The 27,033-nt window shown below is 38.1% G+C and overlaps 1 protein-coding gene across 4 annotated transcripts in view; it reads right to left on the bottom strand.

The window, feature by feature from the left end:
• Positions 1 to 27,033, bottom strand: part of ESR1 (estrogen receptor 1) — a 448,172-nt gene that overhangs the window by 85,980 nt on the left and 335,159 nt on the right. For all 4 annotated transcript variants that reach the window (XM_017887610.1, XM_017887613.1, XM_017887614.1 and 1 more), the window contains one exon: positions 2,762 to 2,900. In XM_017887610.1, the coding sequence (XP_017743099.1) occupies positions 2,762 to 2,900 (139 nt within the window). The remainder of the gene's footprint in view (positions 1 to 2,761; positions 2,901 to 27,033) is intronic.

Here is a 27,033-nt window from a genome sequence, read left to right as displayed (position 1 = left end):
GGGAGTTATACATGATATAAATGATGAATTGATGGGTGCTGACGAGTTGATGGGTGCAGCACACCAACATGGCACAAATATACATATGTAACAAACCTGCACGTTATGCACATGTACCCTAGAACTTAAAGTATAATTAAAAAATGAAAAAAAAAAAAAAAAAGAAATGTCTGGAGACATCGTTGGTTATTATAACTGTAGGAAGTGGATGTTGCTATTGGCAGCTAGCTGGTGAAGTCCAGGGATGCTGCTAAACATCCCCAAATGCACAATACAGCCCCTTGTATTTGTCTGTTCTCAAGCTGCTAATAAAGATATACCTGAGACTGGGTAATTTACAAAGAAAAAGGTTTAATGGACTCACAGTTCCTTGTGGCTGGGGAAGCCTCACACTCATGGTGGAAGGAGGAGCAAAGTCACATCTTACATGGCAACAGGCAAGAGAGAGAGCATGTGCAGGGGAACTCCCCTTTATAAAACCATCAGATATCATGAGAAATTCACTTTCATGAGAACAGCAAGGGAAAGACCTTCCCTCATGTTTCAGGTACCTCCCACCGGGTCCCTCCCATGACACATGGAAATTATGGGAGCTACAATTTGAGATTTGGATGAGAACACAGCCAAACAATATTAATGCCTCAACCAAGAAAGAATGAAAGAATGATCTGACCCAAAATGTTAATAGTAAAGAGTTTGACAAATCCTGGTCTAGAGGGAATTAAAACTTCCAATCTGAAGTTTTAGAAAGTATGAATGAATAGAGACGAGAACTTTTAGTCAATCACACTTCTGTGAGAGATGGAAAGAAAATTAGCCACCAGTAGAGTGTAGAGAAAGGAAAGAGAAGGCTGTACCTGATAAAATTCTAGGCCATATCACCTCATTGGGAATGTGAGTGTGTTGGGTGCAGTAATGTCAAAAACTTTTACATATTTAAAATGCAATTATTTGATGACTGTCCTCAAGCAAGTGTGTACTCAAGAAGATAGATATGACCACCACACATTACATGTATCAAAACATCACTATACACCCTATGAATCTGCACAATTGTGTCAATGTTATAAAAATTGAATTAAATTTTAAAAAAGAAGATAGATACAGATGAGGATGGAAATCAAGGAGCAAATGAGTTATGAATGCCCAGAAACCTAAACACGGTAGACACACTCCAGGCAGTAGGCAGGGAAATATGTGTGGTCTAAGATTTTCGTCTGCAAACTTGATATCACTTGGTTACAAAACCACACTACTATAAGACAAAAAAATTAAGAGGATAGGAGAAAGAAGGAAAGAGGAAAGCAAAGGAAAAGAGAGGAGAAGTGAGACAGGAAACAATGGAAAGGAAAACAAGAAATGGAAAGATAGAACACAGTAAAGACATCCTCTAGAAGGCTGTCAGAATACATTGTGAGTACAGTTCTAAGCAACAAGACTAGTGGCCATTCTTGATAATTTTGTGAAACTGTGATATCAAAATATATTCCACAGACAGCAAAATCTGCTTCTTGAACTGTATCACCACTGTTTTTCAAAAGCTATATTAACACAAAATGACAAAACAATAACCAACACCTTGTACAATTCTCCAGTACTTAAATAAATTTTGCTGCAACTCTGCTCCAGGCGCTTGGCAGGTGCAGAAAGATAGTGAAATGCTCTGAAGTAAAGGACCATGCAGAGATGCACTGTGGGCAGCCTGGCAGCCTTAGACTGCTTGGCACAGAGGCAAAATAGGATTGCAAGAAACAACAAAATGGTTCTTTCTCATCCAAAATGTTATGTAGCCCTCAAAGACAAGATTTACCTGGAAAACAGAATGCTGTGGCAGCAGACCAAAGGAGGCATCACTGAACAGGAAAGAGTGGGAAGACCATGTGCCCAGGATAGGAGGTAATACAGCATACCAGAGCCAGAAAGATCTTGAATTTCAACTCTGGCTCCACCATTGGCGAGCTTTCTCCTTTTTGCAAGTAGCAGGATGTCTCTGAGAATTAGTTTCCTTTCTGCTAAAACATGGATGATGACATTCCTGTCTCCTAGGAGTCCAGTGATGATTAAATGAGATGATGTATGTAAAGTGTTTAGCATAGCAGCTGGTGCAGGGTGGAGACTCTGTCAGTGGCAGATGCTATTGAGTAATATCTAAATTCTATTACTCTAAGCAATGACTGAAAAAAAAAAAACCAATGGGACCCACATTCCGAGGCAACCCCACAATGGTATGTTAAGGAAGGTAACATATTTGAAAACGAAAATGAATTTGTCAACCTGGACGTGACCTTCAGAACTCTGGTCAAATTTTTTCATTTTACAACCTGGACGTGACCTTCAGAACTCTGGTCAAATTTTTTCATTTTACTGATGGGAAAACTGGAGAAGAAAATGAAGAGACTATTGTGGTTTGGATGTACAAGAAGCAAAATAGATTTTAATTAAAGAGAGGTTACTATAATTTTATATGACACAAGTTGAAGATGGAGTTAGAAAATTACCATTCATAATGAGTGTGTGTGTGTGTGTGTGTGTGTGTGTGTTAGAAATATTAGAGTTCTTCTGAGGTGATGTCTAGAAGAAAGTTATCCTTAGCTTTCTGTGAATTTGACTAGCCTTCCTCACCCCCAGTGCACCCATTTGTCAAGTAAACATACCTAATAAAGTTCTCTGAAGCTTCACAGAGAGATGAATAAAATAGTTTCATGAATGAACTATGATCATAAAGAACATGCTTCTCCTAAGCTACAGCCAGGTCACTTACCTGTCCAAGAGCAAGTTAGGAGCAAACAGGAGCTTCCCTGGGTGCTCCATGGAGCGCCAGACGAGACCAATCATCAGGATCTCTAGCCAGGCACATTCTAGAAGGTGGACCTGATCATGGAGGGTCAAATCCACAAAGCCTGAAAACAAGCAAGAAAAACCCTGCTGACTCAAATGAAAAAGACTCATTACTGGTGAAATTAATGCAACAGGGATTTGAACTGACAAGGTCTATTTTCTACTAGAGGGAGTAAATGCAATACGAACATACTTTATAGTGAAGTCAAGTAATTATTTTTAAAATCTAGCTATCTCAGTGAGTTTCAATGTGGCATTAAGTTCTTAGTGCCGTAGTGTCACATCTACATAAATGTACCAACTTGAGCAACACGAGCAACACACTTAGCTTTCTATAAAGTTATACTCAGTGTGAAAACTTGTGTGCATTCTACTTAGACAGTTATCATAGCACTCTGTGACTGTTTCTCATTTCTGTTTGAGTAGAAGATGCTAAGGTGCAGGAAATTTAAATTACTTGTCTTAGACCAAATAGGAATTGGAGCACAAGCAGAATGAAAGTCACCAAATTTCTATTTCTTTTCTTTGTCCCTAAGTCACACTCATTTTTTATAATATGTAAAAGAAAGACTCAGAAAACCCCACATTTAAATAAATCACTTGGGATAATGAGTCAGATGAAAAAAAAAAGGTGATAGTATGATTAGTTCAGGTAATAACCACCAAAATGTGCTCTTGTTTTCTAATGGTGAACTAGGAGATTAAAGCTTTTTCCAATCATTACTGATAGTATTGAGGTTACCTAATAATGTTAATGAGAAGGAGGAAGGAAGAAGGAAGGAGTAAAGGAAAAGGAAGAAGAGGAAGAGGAGGAGGAAGAAGAAGAAGGAGGAGGAGGAGGAGGAGAATAGGAAGAAGAAGAAGGAAGTTTGTTGAGCCCTTAGAAGCAATCCTAATGTTTCTTATCACAATTATTTATGAATGCAACAACCTGAAGAGGTAGGAACTGATATTCCCATTGTACAGATGAGAAGACAGATGCTCAGAGAGCTTATTTGTCTGTTGAAGCCAAAACCTGTGTCCTTGACCACAATGGACACTATCTCTTCTGAGCTACACTTAATTAGAGAATTTGGATCAAGTGACTAAATAAATCACATACCATGCACACTAAGATATGCCAGAGTGACACGGACATTAAATAAACCAAGTATCCATAAAGTTTGCTGCCTTCCAAATCAGTCCCCTATTCTTTTGCCCTAAGATATCCCATCGTAGTCTATTTCCCTCCCTTCTCTCTTTGACCTCAACCCTTCCTTCCCTCTTATCCATGGGAATGACTCTAGGAATCCCGTTGAGTGTATGTGTGTGTGTGTTCTTTTCTTTTTCTCTCACGAATATTACACTTTTATTAGCTAGCTATACTTGTGTTGATAAAAAAGACAAAATTGAATTTTGTTTTCCTTTAACAATCAAGTATGAATGGTCTGCTTACAGGATGTTTCTTCTTGGGGTTCTTGGAGGTAACAAAAGCTCAGCATTAAACAGGTAGCTTATCGTTTCTTACATGCTTAAGTACCATCTTTCAGATAATTGTTCTATACAAATAGATAATGAGCCACATAGGGAAACCAAAGCTAGAGGCAGACCTCAGAGTCTATGGCCCCCTCTCTTACCATCATTTCATAATCAAAGCTCATCAGTTCTATCTTGAGGTAGCTATAATTTTCTCCTTTTTCATTGCCACTTTTAACACACTAATTCAGCTCCTAACAGTCTCTTACCTTTTTGTCTGACTTCTTAACTCAGCATAATTAGTTTAAGACTTATCCATGTGGTTCCATGTATGATGAGTGGTTGATTCTTTTTATTGCCAAATGGTATTCCATTGCATGGATATATCCCACAAATAAATACAATGTATGCTTTCATTGGACATTTGGGTTGTTTCTAGCTTTTGGCTATTACAAATAAAGCTACTATGAGCAATTTATATACAAGTTTTTGTATGGATATATGCTTTTATTCTCTTGATTAAATACGTAAGAGTAGGATATCTGGATATAGTATGCCAGGTGGATGTTTTAACTTTTTAAGAAACTGTCAAACTGTTTACAAAGTAGTTGTACCATTTACATTCTCACCAGCACTACATGAAAGCACGAGTTGGTCTACATCATCACCAATGCTTGGTATGGTCAGTCTTTTTAGATTTTATACATTCTAATAGATGTACAGAGGTATCACTCAGGCACGGTGGCTTTATGTGCATTTTCCTAATGACTAATAATGTTGCACCTCTTCTCATGTGTTTTCAACAGATAATTTTGCTGCACTGTATTCAAATTAATCATGCATGTATCTGTAAATCCTGCTAGACCATATACTTATTGTAGGCACAAGATGCATGATTCCATCACATTTTGCTTTTTTAAAGTTTAAATTTATTGCACCTTCCACTACATCACTCAGCCATGCCAATGCACATGACAGCGTAGCCTGTCTCAGAGCAGGTGTCTTTCCATTGAAAAGAGTGGATTCTACTCATGTAAAGAAGGACTTGGCATCAGGAACATCAGAAAGTGGGTGGCTTCCATCATAAGAAAAAAGTAAAAGATGAAAAAGCAATGATTTGGTTTCAGATCCCCAGGAGGCTGGGGCAGGGAGGGAATAGGTATCTCCACAGTGTGCAGTGATTTACCTATGGGATGTTCTGGGTCAAACGGAGCTAGCCTTGCTCTCGAGGAAACATCTCCTGATGCAGCAGTAAATGCTCCTCTTTCTCAAAACCCATGATCTAATCAGATAAGCCAAACCGGTTTTGGTTTAAGTCATCAGTACTTAAAATGAAAGCCCTCTGGGTTTCATTTCTTAATTTCATAATTCTTTAAGATTTCACCCCAATCTTTTAAGTCTCGTAATAGTAATGTAAACTTACACTGTGAATTAAACTTACTTGCAGAAATGTTAACATTCAAAAGGAAGGCTTTTTCTCTCTTCTCATGACATTTGCTATATGTAGTATTGCCACCCATGATGAAACCCGCCCCAGATTATCTAACACCCTAAATAAACCTCAAAAAGAATCACCCAGGATGAGATCTGGGGGTGTCTCATGAGTTAGAACTGCAGTTGATCATGTAACCAATCCATATGGAAAACCAAAGGCCCACTTTCTGATGGCAACTATACATGTTAAATGGAATTATAATTTTTAATTCCCACTTTACAATTCCAGTATTATTTAGGCCTAAAAGTTTTAGTGACCTTTTGGAAGCCAAAGAAGCTCCTCATAAGCACTTGTGCCACATAAGTATGGTGATCATGGAATCTGTCTGAAGTATGTCTGTCGGTAATGCTTTTCAGTTGGAGGCCAGCAGGATTGCTCAATCCTTCTGTTGAAATGTTGTAGACCTCTCAAAAAGAGTCTATTTAATTATCTTTTCCAGCTGTGCATATTGCTTGCAGACAAGGGTTATTACATCTGTTGCACAGTGTGCTCTGCATGGGTCAGGGTTGGGAGACAGTGTGCAGGAAAGGTTATCAATTAACCTTCTCAATGAATGTGAAGACTATGAAAGATTATTAGATGGAGTGTCTCTTTTCTTCCAATATACTGGTCTCGACTTTACCTCACAGCCTCTAACTACCTTTTCAGCATCGAATAAATATACCATGAGATGCCTTCAGTTCATAGCCAATGGAGAAAAATAATGTAATAAATCCCAAGCAAAATTATATTGGGCCAACTATGGATAGACATTCAAGACCTTGGTTTATTTTCCTGATAAATAGGAAGAATGTTCTGATGTGCAATTCCAAATGAACCTGCTATAATAACTTAGAGGCATTCAAAAAGTAAATCCCATTCTCTCTTGAACACTAGAAATTGTCGCTAATAATAAGGTGGGAGTTTAGCAGCTGCTATGGGACATAAGGAGAGGTATCAGTGGTAGATATTCTCGCAGGTGGTAAGTGAGAGGTGACTCATCCCCTCATCACTTGAGGACCTCCATCTTAATGACATGGGGGCAGGTGCCCTGTGGCCTTCACACAGGAGGGACAGAATGCATATTGAAAAAGTAGTAACAATAGTTTGATAAGACTAGGTGAAATCAGTTGCTCAGAAATCTCATTTAATAAAATAAAAATTTTTTAAAAGCAAACTCAGGTTTTAATCCCTAGTCTACATTCACGAGTCCCAGTAATAGTGAATCCAGAAAGGATATATTGAAAACAGAGAGAAATGCCTTAAAATCCTCACTCCTCACCCCCTGTATGGGAAGTAAGCTAGCTAATAAAATTGATGCGTGTCTCTTTTATGGCAAAATTTACCCCTCCATCATAAACCAGCTCACTACTTCCAGCTGCATCACCAAGCACAGACATCCCTGCCTTCTGCCTTCCATTATACAGTAACAGTTTTTTCTTCAAGATACGTTAAGTTTGTGTTGACTGTGAAAGGAGCTCATGGGATGTCCACCTCCCTGCCCCAGGCCTCATGAGAGATCCTGGGCCCTTTCTCCACTCTGTTTTGCTATGGACTTCTTACAAATTGCCTAATTTGCCTTGGTACGCCAAGAGATTCTTGAAGCCTCACCCTCCTTTACTGGGTGTGGCAAGGCTCCTAGAAACGATGTTGAAAAGTGTGCAGAGATCTCCAAGCAAAATGACTAATATAATCTAAATCCTGGTAAAGTTCCACACTACCTTGGAGGAAAAGATAAATCAGGGTGGCTCTTCAGTAGAGACATGAAAAGAAGTAAGTGCTATAGTCATTATATTCCTGCTTCCATGGGATACAGTCTATGAAGATTTAAAGCAGAAACACTACAAAAGAAAAAAGCAACATTTCCCTGAGGAGTGCTATTTACAAAAAGCTAGGTGGTTGGTTCCCTCCATAGATTCACTGGAGAAAATACTGGTTTCCTGACCTTCAAAAGAGATAATCATTTTCTCAGTCATATGATGACCCCAATGTTCTCTAAAATGTCAGTCGTGAAATTGCCTGTTGCATCTTTTTCTGTATTGGCTTTTTACTCAATAGAAGAAGAGTTGAATAATTCATCTCCTTCCCCTTCAGTGCCAAAGACTTAGTGCAAGAGTACAGTATGGGAAAAAATAAATCATGGAAGGGAGACTGTGGTACAATGATGGCTATAAGCTAAATAAAACTTTGGATTTCTGGGAGAAAGCTTATAGAACATATAGTATCAGAAGAACTAGACTCCTATGTAAATACCAAGCAGTCTTCATGTCCTATATTTTGCAATTTATTCTCTAAAGAATAGTAACTTATTGCCATACCATGGATCATGGACCCTATCGTACCTATAGTACAGTTCAAATGACCTTCCTTTTCTCCAAAAAAAAAACTGTTTGGACCCTTTTATATGCAGACTCATTAAAGCTAGGATTCCCATTCTGTAACACTTTAAGCTGTCTTCAATAACAGGACAAACATTTAAAAAATTTAAGAAAATGAGTTTAATCCATTTAAATAAAGAAAGTCACAAACAACTCTTACCAAATATGTACTACTGTTAGAAAATAAAATAAATGCAACATCCATCACCAAAATAAATTGTAATGGAATAAATAATCACTTGTTTTGAAATATTGTGAGTCTCAATGCTAGAAGAACATGAGCTTTCTCTCGAACCTGCCCTACATCACCATCACTGTGACTACTCTGGTTTTGCTCTGCTGTAATAAGGGGGTGTGAGCAGCACCCACCCTGACCCCCATCCCATATCATACCACCTGTCCAATGCTCTTATGCAGCTGCCATACTAAATAACCACCTTGCCAATACCAAGATGACTCTTTCTTTCTTGAAGCTACAATAGCCTTCGTCCTCTGGCCTGATGACTAGCTATTTCCAAATCACATCCCAACATGGGACTTTTTGATCATCTGAAGGGCACACTCCCACCCATCTCCCAACAGAATGAGGAGGGCAGAAGTAATGAAGTCACGAGCTGAAAAGTCAAGAAGACCTGACTTTCAATTCTTCTGTGGTCTACAGCCAACTAATTAATATCTCTGAAAGCATTTCCTGTCTGTAAAATGCAGATGGACTGACCTACCACTTAGGGTTACTGTAAAAATTAAGGGGTTAGCAGATGTCCCATAATGCCATGGTAGTTACTCAATAAATATTAGTTCTGTTCCCTACTTCATCCCAACAGGCTGCAATTTCTGCCCAATAGAAGAAAGCAATGCTTTTGCAAAACACCAAGAGAAATGTTTTGTTTTAAAATACTTTAGGTTTAAACTTCAAACTTAAATTGGGCAGTTTGTGCTTGCCCTCATTCATGATGTCATATTGTGTTTTCTGTTTATGTTTTCTTTTCATTTATACATAAAATAACCTAATAAAAGGATAAAAGGGCTTCCTGGACCTCGAATAGCCCTAAAAAACAACACTTTTCATGATTTAAAAGGAGAGGGAACAAGAGCATGTGGATTATATTTTGCCTAAAATACATGTGCAAAGAAATGAGAAAGGAAAGCACGTTTTGGGTTTTATTACACTCCAAGCATTTCAAGAGGTTTAGCATGTCCAGAATGCAGCTGTCTTCATACACCCCCAATTAGAAATAGTTGATGGTTTTCTACTGAGCACAGCAGCCCTCCACACTATGTTTGCTGCTGTCTATTTGCCTTGGGATAGACAGAACAAAACTTGCCTTGTAGTGACTACTTGCCTTAGGAAACAAAGTGGTGTTCTTCGGGCAAATGCTACGCAGTAAAAATCAGTGGGGGAAAAAAAAAAAAAACTGAATTCATTAGAGAAAAAAATTGGAAGAATTTAGTCCAGAAGTTTTACGATAAACAAAGGTACTGCTTCTTAAAATAAATGGTGTATACCTCAAATAAATATCCCATATTAAGATGACCATTTCTTGAAAGAAGTATGAATGATGAAAGTCATGATATCTATGTAAATCTGCAAACTTGCCAACTTTGACTATGCAATCTGATAACAGCACCGTGTATTACTTTATATAATGTAATGAAGACATTTCTGACATTACCCATTCCTTCAGAACAGTGCAACACAACTTACATCTTACTCTGAGAAGTTTTTTTTTTACATATACAGATTCAAAGGTGATGTGTCTGTAGCATATCCCAACTAAAAGCCAATGAGATTGTTTGTGATAATTCTACTTCTTCCTCATTTTTATCTAAATGGGGGATAAAAACCAATAGAGGGCCTGCAGTATTTCCTGGACCTCTCTATTGTAATGCATACATGAGGTATAAACTACACGGTGAAGAAAGTCACTCCTTTGCCAAGACCTTAAGTACAATGAGTGGCTAACTCATTGGAGACCAATAATTAAGAAAAGAAATCTAAAGACAAAACTGGTTTCAAGTCTGCTCAACTGTTGCTCGGTTTTCAACTCCAACCCAAGTAACCACACTCCTTATAATGCTCCTTTGAAAAATTATTGGTCTTAACCACAAATCTGCATTCTAACTCTACTTCAAAAATTCTTTAGCAGCTTTTCCCTGCTCTGGACATCAGCCTATGTGTACAGTTTAGTCATCCTGTGTGTTTGTGTGTATAATATATTGTAGTTACATTCTACTCACCCACTAGTATTTATTTTTACACATCAACATATAGGACATAAAAGCAGTATATGAACTTCTTCTCTATTTAGAAAGAAAAATGAAGCATAAGCTTCTCAAGAAATTAAGGTTTTAGAATTTTATATTGTAAAATTTTACACATCAACATATAGGACATAAAAGCAGTATATGGACTTCTTCTCTATTTAGAAAGAAAAATGAAGCATAAGCCCCTCAAGAAATTAAGGTTTTAGAATTTTATATTGTAGCTTATATAAAATAACTATAATACAAAGAAAGAAATTATTCTTTGCTTCAAATATAAATTTTATGAAATATTTCCCATAACCTCTATTCATCAGTTTAGTTTACCACATACCTTTTAATGGCTAAATATATATATTTTTTCAAAAGCTGGATATACCTTAATTCTGATCACGATATATACAAACTTTTAAAATACCAGGTATATTCCTTTAAAAATTTATGGCCTCACTTTTTTTGGAAGTTGATACGAGAAAATGTCATTTGTATCTTTGGCAAAGGGGAGTAAGAAGATATTAAGCAGTATCCCTCCTGTAAACATTCATTACTTTGGCAAATTTCTCTCCAAATTTGGTAACAAGAAAAGGTCTTCCTCTCCTAAATAATTTATGCTCTTATTTGTTACCTAATAAGAATGATGAAACTACTTACAAGCTTCATGCAGCCCCACCATCAGGAAGCACAGGTGTTAATAAAATGTTCAAAAGCAATAACAATTGTACCTGTTTCATGGGAAAATGATCGCCTCACTCCTACTTGTTTCTGGATCTCATGCTTGACTGTATTATTGAATTACTAGGTACCTCACAGGAGACTTTGCAAAGTAGACAGATAAATAAATCATTAAAATATGTATATTTGTTTTCACACACACATACATAATTACCCTTTTTCCCCTCCATTTAACAAGTAAGTTGTTTGATTACAGGTGAGGAAGTAGTTTGTCAGAAGAAAAGAATGAATCTCACAGCTCTATCTGACTCCAGAAACAAAAATAAGTCAAGACTTTCAGACTTGAGGATGAGACTTGGGGATCACAAAAAAAAAAAGTCCCTTAGAGAAAACAAAGCAGATGGCAATCCTACCTTGTTACCAGCCCCATCTGTATTACACTCAGAGCCTTGGTTTATGAAGAGATGGTTGTCATGACAATAAGCATTTGAGAAGAATTCTGGAGAAGCTGATGGATTTAAGAGTATCTTCCAGCTTCCCAATTTTACAAACACACACAAAAAAACCCACCCCACCCTCATCCCCAAATAAACAATTCTATTACTTCTCATAGTTGCTACAATTATTCTATGTAGATATCATGAAATTTTGCACTCTCTCTTATCAAAATCTCCTGGGAATGACAGAGCAGATCCTTACTCTGATACTGCACAGCTTGAAGGTAAACTAGTCTTTTATTTTTGTTCAGCAAAGGCAATTGTATTAACCACAGCTTCTTCTTCTTTTTTTTTTTTTCTTACACGCGCAGAAAGAAATCAATTTCAGCCTAAATGAGAAAGAGGAAAAAGGTAAAAGAAATTATTTTCCAGTTTCTGAGTAGATTGCAAACTAAAGAAGGAAAAAAATTAATAAACTATGAAGTAAAGTACTTAAGACTGCCCTTTTAAGTGCTTGTCAAATGGACAGGAAGGACAGCCTCTGTGGAGTGATTCCGAGTTACCTGACAAAGAGCACAGACTGGCTGCATCCAAAAAGTCAACAAGCACTTGTACCTTGGAACATACATTCTTTCCATCAACCTAGAATCAGACTTGCGAGCATTTCAAATACTATTGTCATCAGTCTGCATTTTCCAGATAACTGTATGCTCCTGGTAAACACTACAAATGTCATCAAAACAAAGACTAAAAGGAAAGTAGACGGTCTCTTTTTCAGAGCAAGTCTCCAAACCACATGGACAAGGATAGCTTCCTCCCATCTCCACCCAGCTCAAGACCCTCCATGAAGCCAAAATTGATGACAACACTGTCGTTTTAGTGAGATATTCCTCTCTCTCTCTCACACACACACACACACACACACACTCAATTTAAAATCTAGAGGAACACCTGTTGTTGCCAAGAACCCAGGGACTTATAGTTCTGGAATGGATTAAGAGCAAAAAAAGGGGCTTATATTTCCATTTTCTACTTAAGTTCAGAATGTCAAAATGGGAGTTTTACAAGGTAAAATTGCCATGAGGTCTCAGAAATGCTGAGCATCAAATCACATGACAGTGCTTCAATTGGGAAGCCAGAGAAAAGCCCCACGGCTCCATATACAGAAGGAGTGGGCCCAGCCCGTCAGGAGCCCTTTGGGGTCCAAGGGTCTCACAAGCACATGGGGTTTAATTTAGAAAAGACCTCTCCCTTCCTTCCACTCTTTCTATAGTTCCCTATCTCCCACGTTCATTCCATTATCCTACACAAATTTCAGCAGCAAACAGAGAGAGCAACCAACCAAAGAAAAGAGAAAAATTTATTTCAGCCTCTTCCACCCCACCTTTGAAGTCGGTGATCACTGAACTTGTATATGCCATTCCAGAGAGAGGCCAAAAGGAGATTGGCAGCCAGAAACTATTTTTATTTAACTCATGGTGGATTCTTTTACAAGCACAGTGATCTTGCCAGGTCATTAAATAACCACTCTAAAAATAGAGTGGGTAGCTAGGTGCTACAGTTGGGATGTGGTTTGTCCCCACTAAAACTCATGCTGAAATTTAATTCCCTGTTACAATGTAACAGTGTACAGAGGTCAGGCCTTTAAGAAGTGATTAGGCTGTTAAGATGTATTCATGTCTTTCTCATGAGAATAAATTAGTTCTCCAGGGAATGGATTAGTCTCATTGTTACAAAGTGCATCAACCCCTTATGTCCCCCTCTTTCTCTTTGTGTGTGCCCATTTCTCCTTCCAATTCTCTGCTGTGTTCTGACACAGCATGAGGCCCTCATTAAAAGATGGCCAGATGTGGCTGTCTGACCTTGAACTTCCCAGCCTCTAGGATTGTGAGTCAAACAAATCCTTATAAGTTATACATTACCTGGTCTCAGGTGTTCTATTATAGCAACTGAAAATAGACTAAGACACCAGGCTACCCTATAAGAGAAACTCTCTAAATGCTAATTACTTTGACAGTAAAAACTATCCTATTTCTTGCTAGCTCAACGTGGCCTCTAGCTTGGTACTGGGTCTCATCAACAATATTGGCTCCCTAAGGATTACAACAGGAACTACAGCACTATCTCCTAATAAAGATAAAGAGTAACCGTACTAGTTTCCTAGGGTTGCCATAATCAAGCACTACAAATTGGGTGGCTCAACCCTGCCTTACATTTAGTAGTAAAAATGTATTCGGTCTTCAAGATTGCAAAACCTCTTGTTCTAAGTATTTTAGGTCACAAATGAAAATAGTTTGGATTGGGGTTACTAAAAAAGACCAAAAAACAAACAAACAAACAAAAATAAACCCCTCCCACATACAAAACAATGGCACATACACCAAATTAAAGCAAAGTTTACAAATATTTAGCAAGGCAGAGAAGGAGGTATCTTTTCTTAGATACAAGGACCTACAGGTGCCATCACTGAAATGACAGACTGTTGTTATTCCATCTCATGATGATAAGACTAGAGATTGTCCTAGAAGAGAATTGACTTATCTCAGGAAATCATTCCCTGGGCTCTAATTTGCTAAGGGGATGCTAGAATTTAAAAAAGGCAGAATCACTCCTTTCCAGGAAAACCTAATTATATATCATATTTATATAAAGAGAAAAGTATCTGTTGACTACCTTCTTAGAGTTCCAAGTGTCTCAATAGGTCTGTTAAGTTTTTCTATATAGAATATGATATTATGAGGATGCAATGTGTGATAGAAAGGATAATGGGTTTTGTTAGGTCCAGCTTTGCCATTTATGAGTTAAGTGATTTGGGGTGAATTATTTAATTTCTGGTGCCTAGCAGAGTGCCTTCTCTTAGTGTATGCTCTATGGATATTTTTTGAATGAATGAATGAATTGTTCTGGGTTTCAATTTCTTCATCTGCAAAATGAGAGTGGTAACACTATCCCTGCAGCACATTATGGTGAAAACTAGAAAGAATATGTAATTTCCTGGAAAATATGGGTGGTCAACAAATAAATGGTACCTATCATTGTATTATTTCCTTTTCATTATAAAAGTACCAAATATTATGCAGATAATAAATTCTCTACTTACCACCTAACCATGAACTTCACATATAAAATTTATAGGTTGAAACACACACATAAGAGAGTTCTTAAATATTTTTATTCCATTTGGAAATCTGGTATAGTCTACAGATGCCTTCTCAGATTCAGGTTTTAAATGCATAAAATAAACTATTTTTAAAAATCACAAAATGAAACAAGTTATACTGAAATCCAGTTCTTAAGAATGCCTGGGTATTTTTGGACCCCAGGGTAAGAGCCCCTGATAGGATAAGGATCAAAGTCAATGACTTCCCAGATGATCAAAGGCTGCTGGAAGACTGTCTCATTACATCGTTTCAGAAGACTGTAGGAAACATTTTGATTCATTACATAGTTTCTCTCAAACCCCAAACACAACAGACTAAATAAGAATTTCATGCATCCTATGTCGCAAACAAGAAACCCCTTTCCCGATCTCCTGCTTTTCTTGCAATGCTCTCATAAAATGACTGAAGAGCTAAGAAAGTATTATTAACTATTGGAAATGCTTGTTATATATAAGACAAACAGATTTTTTTAAAAAGGATTTAGTACAGATCTAGTAAAACAACTGCTATTTAAGAGCAGGTACAAGAGTTGGCCTTAATGACTCACTTTCAATGATGACTCACTTCATAAGCTATTAAAGGAAGTCATTAATATCCTTAACTAAAGAAAGTCTGTGAAAATGCATCAAGATTTGAAGATTAAATGTAAATGGCAAGCCTTAAAATAGATTAATTCTTTGATAAATTATAAAATGATTTTGAGATATTAAAAACATTTCATTTACTTTTAAGTGATAGCAAAATCTGTTAATATGAAGCTCTACATGAAATAAACAGGTAAAACCTCCAAAATACATGTTTCTTGTCTTTCAAATCTCTTGTAAAGATTTGCCTGAGCTATGAAGCTTTCTCTGGCACCTGAACAGACATGGCCAGCTGAGGACTGGTCAGAAGAACCAGGACAGCCACTCAGACATTGACGCTGATACCACCATTACGAGGGTGTTTGGAACAGATGATGTAATTCTGTTGGACTGTCCACTCAGCCCATTCATTTTGCACAACTTCTGTGGGTTCTGTCCATGACATCTTAAATACCAATAAAAGTCCAAATTTAGGACTAGGAATCCATGGCAAAAAACAAATCATTCCAATGGCATGTAGCTACATGAAAGGATGCTGTTTTGGACAGCCAATGGAGGGGAAGGATACCTAAACTTTGGAATGTAAGTTAAGAGGAAGAAAACAGATCCTAAACATAAATACTTGAAGGGTCACCAAACATATGAGAATTAACTCCAGTTGTTTAAGAAAACAACTGATATAGTGATATAGTCTCTATCTGGGGTCTGCAAGATCATGCATGATTAATTAAATGCTTTCAGAAAAATGTAATTGGTTGAGTGAAAAAAGTTTCTGATCCTCTTCCTGAACCTTTCCCCAGTTCTAGAAGATACTCCTCCTCCAGTGTGTGACTTCCTGAGTCATCTGTGTGCTGGACTCACTAGAAAGGAGGACGCATTTGTGCACTCATCTTTACTTTTCCCAAAGAACCCAGCACGTTGCTTTTCACAAAATTAATATTCAAAAAGTATTCTGAATGAATGTTTGTAAGAAGCTAAAAAAAGAACAGAAAAAAAAGAAATAATGCTGATTTTATTGGCAACTATAATATCCTCTTGGTATGGTCAGCTAGACTGGGCCTCATTATATTTGAGGATATGTGTAAATTACATAATTACATGTAAATTTTACCTAACCATTGAATACCCCCGCACTCCCACCCCAACTGGGATGCTTCAGAGAAATAACAAGGGTAAAGATAAAAAATTAAGAATAGTCCTAACTGCACCGAAAATCTAAAGCCATAACATATGAGAGCAAACAATTTTCTTAATAAGCCCAAGAAAAATATTTAATTTGTTAAGTGGGGTATGAAACCAATGAGCTGATGTGAAATTTTAAAACAGAGATAATAAGCAACATGAAAGATTAACCAAGAGCTAACGTACAGAGGAACAAAATGCCAAGAAGTAACAAGAAGGGCTGGGGTTTCCCTCATCACTTCTGAAAGCTTTGGTGACACCTCTAAGTGCTCTTTTCCTCCCCGTGGCTTTCCTGGGCTTGCTTTCTAATCTTTTCAGGATGGTAGCATCTTTAAAGATTTTCCATTCTCCATTACTGCTTTTCTTTTATTTCTGTTTTTTCTCTTCTGCCACTCCATCCAGTGGAGTTTCAGCAAAGTGAATATGATTTAAAGTTTGAACTCTATCAGAAATTTCAGATAACTTTTGTCCTGCTAAAAACACAGTCAATGTCAAGAAAGAGGTGAAAGTGGAACCACGGTTTGCTGAAAAATAACTTAGGTTCTTGGATCTACCTGCCTTCATCAATCATAGCTTTTCTGCACATTGCTTCTCAGGGCTTATTTTTCTCCCAATGCATCCATATTAACAGTCATAATGTGTTATACTTGTCCATTTGAAGTACCTACAGCTACAATATTATCCTATGAGATACTTTGTATCTTCTGTCTCATTTTGCAACACTGGGGCTATGATTACAATTAAACATTTATCAGAGTGTAGAAAGCATTCCAAGTTTCCTAAGGTTGCCACAAAAAGATTACAAGGGTTGGCTGGGCGCAGTGGCTCATGCGTGTAATCCTAGCACTTTGGGAGGCTGAGGCGGGCAGATCACAAAGTCAGGAGATCGAGACCATCCTGGCTAACACGGTGAAACCCCCGTCTCTACTACAAATACAAAAAATTAGCTGGGCGTGGTGGCAGGCGCCTGTAGTCCCAGCTACTCGGGAAGCTGAGGCAGGAGAATGGTGTGAACCTGGGAGGCGGAGCTTGCAGTGAGCCGAGATCGTGCCACTGCACTCCAGCCTGGGCGACAGAGCGAGACTCCATCTCAAAAAAAAAAAAAAGATTACAAGAGTTGGGGTTTATCAAGGGTTGGGGTTTATAGTGACCTAATATCTCAATTTCCATTGCTTGAAGGATCTACCATAGGATCTTTCACTTATTTAGTAGTTGATTAGTAAATTCGGTGTTGATTGAATGGATTTAAAAATAAATAATTGTATTTCTGGAAAATTCAGAAGCCAGACATATGCCAGTACTGACTTCCTAGAAAGACTGATCAGATCCACTCCCATTAACTAGGTTTGCACAAATCATCCAAAGCAATAAACGGTAAGATGCTCTTCACATTGTTTTTGTTTTGTGTTGCTTTGCGTTTTGTTTTGTTTTGTTTTGGCCACAACTAGGAAGTCTACTTACATAGGGAGAGACAGTACCTGCTTTTTGGTGCTTATTGCCCCATTTTACTAGCTGGGATGACGTAGTAGAATAACACCATTGGATGGTCTGGAACACATTTATCACTCAAATCTCTTTTGTCCTTAATAGATAGTGGATGGTCTCCACTTCTTTGAAATTACCCAAAAAATGGGATTCCCTGCACTTTAATCCAAGCATGGCACTTATGGATTTGCTCAGTCAAATCAATATATCAATAACAATTTCATTCCTCAAATAGTTACTGAAGACCTATTACATTCAATTCACTGTGTTAAGGATTGAAATCAGCATACTTTTACTTTTATTTTATATATTGAGATGGATGAACCTCAAAGTTCTATGTTTACCCTGTACATGCATGCTTATCACTGTTTATTGCTAGAAAGGGAATATCTCAAGAGGCATATAACATGGTCTCGTATTACTGGTATCAAAATAAGTCAGTGCAAGTCTTGGTACCCAATCCAGAGGCGCCATTTGCAAGCTAAGAAGAGCCCAGAGGAGAGGAGAATTGCTAGTGAATCAGTGGGGAGCCCACTAAGGCAGAGGGACTTTGGCACAGCCCAACAGACAGACAGAAATGAAGCTCTCAGGGCTCAAGAGGGGCCACATTCCAGGCAGAAGAAGGATCATGGAAACGACACAAGCAGGGACTTGCCGTCAGGAACAAATAGAACACATCTAGAGGACAGTGGGAAGTCCCCCTGGCTAAAGCACAGGGTGTATTGAGAGAAGGAAACCTTGCTCTCGATGGATCATAGGCAAACTGAGGAGGACTGTAACACCTTGCTGAGAAGTTTGAATGTGATTCCTTGGGGACCACAGCAGGAGGTCCTGAAGTCCCTGTCCTTCAGAGGCAAACAAGGAGGCTGTTCCATACAGACTATCAGGGAAAAAATGCACTGTTTATCAAAAGATACGAATGTTCTTGACAGGCAAAGCCCTCCTCAAATGAAATGGCAGTGCAGGGAGATGATATTCAGTGTGATGTAGCTGTGAGTACTTAAGAGTGTGGCCTGAACCCAGGGCCTTGGGTGAGATCCCAGCTCAGCTACTTCATAGTGGAGACACCTTGAGAAAGACATGTAACTTCTCCAGGCCTTAGCTTCTTCATCTGAAAATGGAGTTTAACAAAAAAAGAGAGCACTTTCCTCATAGGGTTATCATGAAGAGGAAAGAAACCAGTAAGTATAAAGTGCTAGAACAGTGTCTGGTGCCTGGTCATTACTCATTAAGTGTTAGCGGCCTCTCTGGAACAGTTGTTGTACTCATTGTGATTCAAGATGATCCAATCAGTTGGTATAAATGTATTTTTAGGGCCCCACCTTCCTCTAAAATTCTTACCATTCATGTGGAATAAATAAAATCAAGTAACAAAAATAATGATAATTCAAATGTTGAGGATTTGTAACTTCAAAAAAGTCTAACTAGAAAACAGAAATTAAGGACACATTGTAGTTAGAATTTCAGTGTTGAACTTAAAATACCTTTTCAAATATCTGATGTGTATCTTAAGTCATAATTTTACTTGAAGCAGGACTTCCCATATGGCATTTTTGCTAACCATTAGTTCATGTCCCTACAAGAATTGTGTAGAATTTTCTTTTGTGTCTCATACTTTCTGTCATGTAAGTGCTCAGTAAATCTTGGATGGATGGATGGAAGGATGGATGAATGAATAGACAAATGGATAGAAGGATGGATGGATGAGTGGATGGACAGATAGACTGATGGACAGATGGATGGAAAGATGGATAGGAGAAGGAAGAAAGGCAAACAGGCAGGCAAGCATGCCAGATGTCACTTGTTGTCCTGGAACAAGAAGTCAAAAGCCCTTTTATGGATTCAGGAGTTTTGGATCCAGGGCCACTACCCATGTTCCCAGAGGCTGCTTTTCATGCAGATTGTCAGCTTCCACAGGTAGCAAGGGGACTCATGACTTCACAGTGGCTGCTGAGTGTGTATTCCACATGGTCTCACCCTCCTTGTATCTTCCCTAAAAAAGACTCCACAGCTTGGTTTGAGAAACACTGAAGACATGAGAAGGCATATGAAAGGCATTATGGTTTCCCCTTTGCATCTGGGAAAATGACATGATTTAATTATTATTTATAAAGATTGATTTATTAAGTCAAGATAAAATACCTGCCTTGGAAATTGATCTTTCCAATGATAATTTCTCAAATGAAAATACCCTAAGCACAAATGTACAGGCTTGACTCTCTCCCTTGCTCATTCTTGCCCTCTTTATCAATGAGCATCTGTTTCCTGATATTTTTAAAATAAGATTTATAGGCACACTGCTAGCTAGCTAGAATGTGCTGTATTGCATTTTAGAGAAAAAGAAGGAAGGAAGACTCCTTACTTTGATCCAGTTTCCTGGACTCACTTTTGATGAAGACACTCATTTTGGAGACTGCCCACTGTCACAGATGGAGCAACAAGTAGGACAGAGTTTGTCACGGGTCCTAAGTCAGCAGCTGAGGAGCATATGAGGGCATCAGCTCACCCTTACAGTGTATCTGGAGGAATGTTTTACAATTTACTTCAGCAAGTTCTTAATGAGTATATATGTGCCTAGTATCGCTCATGCTCTGCGAGAGATACAAATGAGAGACCAGAGATTGTATTTGCATAGTTTACAACAAATTTAGTAGAGGTTATTTTTTTAAATGCCAAGGTTCAAGTCTTAAAGAGCCAGCATGAATGTCTTCCATATCATGTGGGCATAAAAGACTCCCATCTTCAGGCTACAAGGGACCTCAGAGTTGTATAGTGCTGTCCACTTGTTTTATCCATGAGGAAACTGAGGTCTAGAAAGGAGAAGGGATTTGGCATAAACCAAATATCCACAGAACATCTAAAATTCAAACTGAGAACTCTCAAACTTTTTTCACCAAGCTGGCTGCTCTGTGACCTTGGGCAACTTATTTACCATCTCTATAACTCCGTTTCCCCACTTAAAAATGGTGATAATATTAGTAACTGCCTTCTAGGGTTGTTAGGAGAATTAGGCAAGTTACTATAGATAAAGCAAATAATGCCTGGCATAGAGACTGTATTCTAGAAGTATTCATTATTATCATTATCATGATTTTGCAGTTTAAAAAAATAGAGAGAGAGAGAGATCCATGGTAGAATTCCTCGTACTGCTTCATCTAGAAAGAAAAACTAAGTACCATATTAAGTGGCAGTGTGACTAATGGAAGACATCGGTGCAGATCCTGGCTTCTCCACTAAGTAGCCGTGTGGCCTTGGGCAAGACACTCAACCTTTCTGAACCTCAATTTCATTATCAGTGCAATGAGGACACTAACACCCACTCTGCTTCCTGCCAGGTTGTTTAAAAGTTCTGTTGAGATATTGGATAATAAAGCAAGTTATAAATTGCCAAGTGCTGTACATGTCAGGAACAGTAGGGCAGAAAACTAGAATCAAAGCCAGAGAACTTGAGAAGAGCGGGATCTGCAAGGAGCCAGAGCTGGAGCTGGTCCCAGGGTCTAGGAATACGGCATGGGCCCTTGTGCTTCTCTGGTCCTTTCCTTGGCTTGTCTCCTTTGTGGCTTGAGTTGTACAATTTGGTAAGAAAGCTGTGACTTTTGAGAAGGGGATAGATAGGTCCTGTTCACTTGCTCTGGTCCAAGTCTGACCCAGAGAAGAGAAGTTAATATTATTAAGTAGATCAATACATCTAGCTCCATACCTTGCTGGCTGTAATGCAAAGGTGTTGGGTGTCCCATTGGACAGTAGGTCAGCAGCACTTTGGCAGCTGTATGTGGTTTTATTATCTCCACAGAGTTCAAGATGTTTTCTCTTTTATAGACTGGCAGTTGCCCAGGACAACTTTGTATTTTACGTATATATAAAAACCTTTAGATTACAGAAGAACCAGATGGCCTAATTTATAAATTAACCACTAAAACCACAACTCGTTTATTGTCATGAAGTACAATTTACCACAGAAAAAGATCCTTTTCCTCTTCATAATTTTATTTTTCAAACCTGTGAGTGGGGGAAGGTTGTCAGAGACTCCTCATCTCCCTCATCAAGATTTTGCAATTCAAGCCAAAATTATTGAAATTAGCAAGCTAGGTAGGCTTAACTAAACCAAAAAGCATGCTTCTGCACAGGCATCGTAAGTACTAGATAATATATGTTATAATAGACATATTTACAAAAAACTTGGCAGTCTCCATTTCCTCAGGTTCAGATCCCTTTTTAATCTGCATCTCTTATCTACCACTGGGGTAGGTAATTAAGACAGGTAACTAAGACACATGAGTCACACACACAAAAAAAATCATTCTATTAATAGATAAGGGTGCCCAGTGGTCCACCATGGCTTATGGAAGCAAATCCACACACTTCAAGAAACATCACTTTTCCATCCTTTCCCCACCCACCTTGCCAACCTCATCTTCCAAATTCCAAGCGACAGTGTCTCTGTCCTCAAGAAAGTGTCTTGAGTGTCCCTAGAATATGACATACTATTTCTTTCTGGTCTTATGTTTTCACTCACAAAAACATTCATTGTCTTCTATGTACTGGGTACTATCAAAGACAAAGAGATATAAAAACACATAAGAAAACAAAAAAGAACTTTGAAAATATTATGCCAAGTGAAATAAGCCAGGCACAAAAGGAAAAATGTTGGATGATTCCATCTACATAAGTAGTCAAATGCATAGAAAGAGAAAGTAGATGAGAGGTTTCCTGAGGCTTAGGGCAGGAGGAAATGGAGAGCTATTGTGTCATGGGTACAGAGTTTGCCTGGGATGATGAGAAAGTTCTGGAGATGAGTGGTGATAATGGTTGCACAACAATGTGAATGTACTTAACACCACTGAGCTATACACTTCAAGAGGTTAAAATGGTAAATTGTATGTTACTTCTATATTACCACAATACATTTTTAGTGCATAACAAGAAAAATGAATAAGACACAATATCTGCCCTCAAAGAGGGCAGAAAACCTTAAATCAAAATGGCAGATGCAGTAATACAGAAACCTTCCCTGACACCAGGGAGACTCAGCCTGGTGTCGGGGAAGTTTCCTGGAAGAGGTGATGCCTGCTCATGTCAGTTAAAAAGATGGAAGAGCAAGTCAACCAGGAGTACCGGGATGTCTGGGATGAGATGAGTGGCCAGATAAGATGAGGAAGAGGATCCCCTGAGAAGGCACTCCTGTCTGACTGATGGAGCAGCCTGGAGCGGAAGAAAGCTCAGGGTTTGTGTGGGGAACTACACTCAACTTAGCACTGCAGAAACAAGGGGAGAGGCAGAGTCCCAGACATGAAGCAGAACTACTTCTAAGCTTTTGCTCATGGAATCATTTCCACCACGATGTCCTTTCCCATCTGGCTCCGCTTCTCATGCCATTGAGACCAATCTGAATCATCTCCCCCAAATCAGTGTGGGGGCCATTTTCTCTGCGAAATTTTCTCTTCCCAGGTAACTCATGATTATCTCTCCTTTCTCTAAACTCTCATTTCTCTGCCACCGTTTTGCTCCTAATCATATACTATTTCTGGGTCTAATTTTCCCTCAATTGTATGTGGAGTCCCTTGAGGGCTCAAAATGTATTTTTTTTTTTCCTGCGGCACTTAGCAGGTGAGATTAGAAACTCTTTTTAATAAATGTTTTTTGGGAGTCAAATTCTTCCTGAATTTCCAACTACCAGTGTCTAAGAAAATAAAAATGAAATGCAAAACCAAATTCTACAGAAGAAATGTTTCTTCCTAAGAAGGAATTCAAGTATAGTAAAGAAGTTCAGGAACATGAGGCTATTCAAGATCTCCACATCTCACAGTTACCCAAGTCAGGTCAGTATTTTCTCTGTCATCACAGAAAATCAGGAGTTATACATCCTGGAAATTAACTTACTATCATTGTAGAGCCAAGTGAAATGGGCTTCTGGCTTAACATTCTCCTGTTAAACACCAGTCTCCTAAAGGATATATTAGGCAAAAATTTAGTGCACTAAAGAAGTGTAGACCTGGATTTAGAAGGTATGGTTCCTAGACTTTCTCCTGGTGGTATTGTGTGGATTTGGGCAACTACATTCTTTTTTGTCATTTTACTTTTTAGTATAGGAAACAAATTTATACATATGTTTATAGATAATCTTACCTATTCATATATATATAATATGTGGCAGGTAAGCAAACTAAACTACAGAATTAAAAGTGGAAGGGAAAGGTGACCTAATTTTTCACTGACCTTTACTGATAATTATTCAAATACTTAAGTCGCAGGATGCTACATTGCCAAAGTTGAGAAGACGTCATTTCATTATCGTGTGAAGGATGGTTCTCACTGTCCACCAAAATTCAAGCTTCCCTTCCACAATGTACAGTAACCACTGGGAGGGGACTTCTTATCCAGAGGCTACATTTCTCAGTCTCCCCTCTGCAACTATGGACCACCATGTCACTAGTTCTTCCCCATGGAATGGGAGCAAAAGAGATGTGTCAGGTCCAGGTCAAGGCAGTCAAGAGGGCTATATCCTCCACCTTCACTTTCCTCATCCTAAAGCTAGATGCAGAGGACTTCAAGGTTGCAAGGGATTACACAGCCACAGAAGGAAGAAGACTGGTTCCTTGCATCACCATATGGAATAGAGTCACCCATCAACAGGGAACACCAGCAATGGACTAAAAAAAATTTTTTTACATACTCTGTTCAGCCAGCCAAATTTGAAGAATTTGGTAGGGTAGCTAATATTACTCTTTCTAACATAATATGCAGATATGTTTCTCTCCTTTCTCTTTGTCCTACACACACACACACACACACACACACACACACACACACACACATTCATTCCACAAATGGAATATCACTGAAAAAAATTAAACAAGCAAAAAATACTGTACTAGTTATGGCTAATCATAATTTCTACTACATTTCAGAAGATGTTCAAATTATTGAAGTTCAGTAAACATATTTATTAACATCATAAATGTTATTATTTATTGTAATTTACATTTATCAACATTACTAATCAACCACTCATCTAACACTCTACTGAGGACTCATGAAGTGTATTTATATCAAAACATTGGAAGCCTACATGTTTTGTAGATGTAGATGGTAGATGATGCATTTTTGTACATGGAATGAACACAAATTGGAGGACAGAAAGCATGTCGTGTCACAGAAACAGATATGCTAACACAGAAAAAAATGTACATGTACCCCACACTTAAGACATGTATACAAAGTACGGGTGAAAAACCAATTCTGATAGCAAGTTAATCCAATTACTAAGTGTCAGTGTCATACATTAACATAAAGGTATATTAAAACTAATATAGATACTGGGAAAATGCACAGAATAATCCCTTTACTTACTTGCCATGAGATCCCAATGATCTGAGGACAACAATGTCATAATATATTAATCGATTGTAGATGGAAGGTAACAGGATTCAATGCTATTTAGACCCTAAGCCAGTCTACACATATTTCAATTGCAGAAAAATATTAGTGACCAAATCTGATTCTGTGTTTATTACTACATTTCCTTTCATTGCCCTGTATGAACCATTTAAACATGAAATGGTTTTAAATATAATGATTTTATAATACTTTTGAAGTTAATTTTTTAGGTTCAGAGGTAACTATAAATGCCATAATGTAAACCCTACAATTTTGGGGGGAATTATTGAGCAAGACAGCATAAGAAAACTGTAGTAATGAGACATGAATGTGCGATATTCACAAAACATTTCTTAAACTTGTGCTGGATCATCTTGTTTTTGATTAAGACATGTTTTTGACATTTTCTATCAACTAGATGATACTTACAAGAGAGAGAATATGCTGTTGATGTTGGGTCTGCTTAACAGGCCTTAAATTTCATTTTTGAAGGCCTTAAGCGGGCAAGATTCAGATAAAACAGTAATCAAATAAAAATATTCCCACTTAATTTACATGGACTAAATAACTCTCTCCACATTGACTTAATACATGAAGGCATGCATTCTAATTCAAGAATCTCATCTTATGAATTTTTCTGGAGCTAAAGATCCAGCTAGGAGATGCATCAGAATATTCAGGAACACATAGATCATCTCTATAAAGGTATTATTCCCCATGCCACTGTGTAATCTTTTAAAAAGTGCCTTTATCATCCAAGTCCTCAGTTTTGTAAAAAGTATTGGTGTAATTCTAAACCAATGTGCCTGACTTTAATGTTTGGGAAATAAAATGAAAAAAAAGATATATTCATTGGAAACTCATATACAAATATATACTCATATACAAATATAACTCCAATGCAAATATATCTTTCTTGGGGGAAATTTTTTAACATTTATTTTAAGTTCTGGAGTACATATGCAGGTTTCTCACATAGGTAAACTTGTGTCATGGGGGTTTGCTGTATAGATTATTTCAACACCCAGATATTAAGCCTAATACACATTAGTTGTTAATATTTTTTCTGATCATCTCCCTCCTCCCACCCTCCACCTTCCGAAAGGCCCCAGTGTCTGTTGTTTCCCTCTATCAGTCCACAAACATATTCTTTAAAGCAGGGGTCCCCAACCCTGGTTAGGAACTAGGCTGCCCAACAAGAGGTGAGCAGGGGCAAGTGAAATTTCATCTGTATTTACAGCCACTCCCCATTGCTTGCATTACTGCCTGAGCTCCACCTCCTGTCAGATCAGCGGCAGCATTAGATTCTCATAGGGGCACGAATCCTATTGTGAACTGTGCACACAAGGGATCTAGGTTGCGTGCTCTTTATGAGAATCTAATGCCTGATAATCTGTCACTGTTTCCCATCACCCCCAGATGGGACCATCTAGTTGCAGGAAAAGAAGCTCAGGGCTCCACTGATTCTACGTTATGGTAAGTTGTATAATTATTTCATTACGTATTGCAATGTAATGATAATAAAGTGCACAATTAATGTAATGTACTTGAATCATCCTGGAACTACCCCCCAGCCCCCACACTGGTCCATGGAAAAATTGTCTTCCACAAAACCAGTCCCTGGTGCCAAAAGGGTTGGGGACTGCTGCTTTAAAACTATCTTAAGTTTAGGCTTTTAATTCCACTGACTCCTGAATTAAACCCAAACAACAGGCAAGGGAGGTCATT

This window comes from Rhinopithecus bieti, unplaced genomic scaffold (genome assembly GCF_001698545.2).
Source record: "Rhinopithecus bieti isolate Rb0 unplaced genomic scaffold, ASM169854v2 scaffold_16097, whole genome shotgun sequence".
In the NCBI taxonomy this organism is placed as follows: domain Eukaryota; kingdom Metazoa; phylum Chordata; class Mammalia; order Primates; family Cercopithecidae; genus Rhinopithecus; species Rhinopithecus bieti.
Note: the sequence above shows the minus strand (reverse complement) of the source record. Positions and strands in the feature narration are given on the sequence as shown.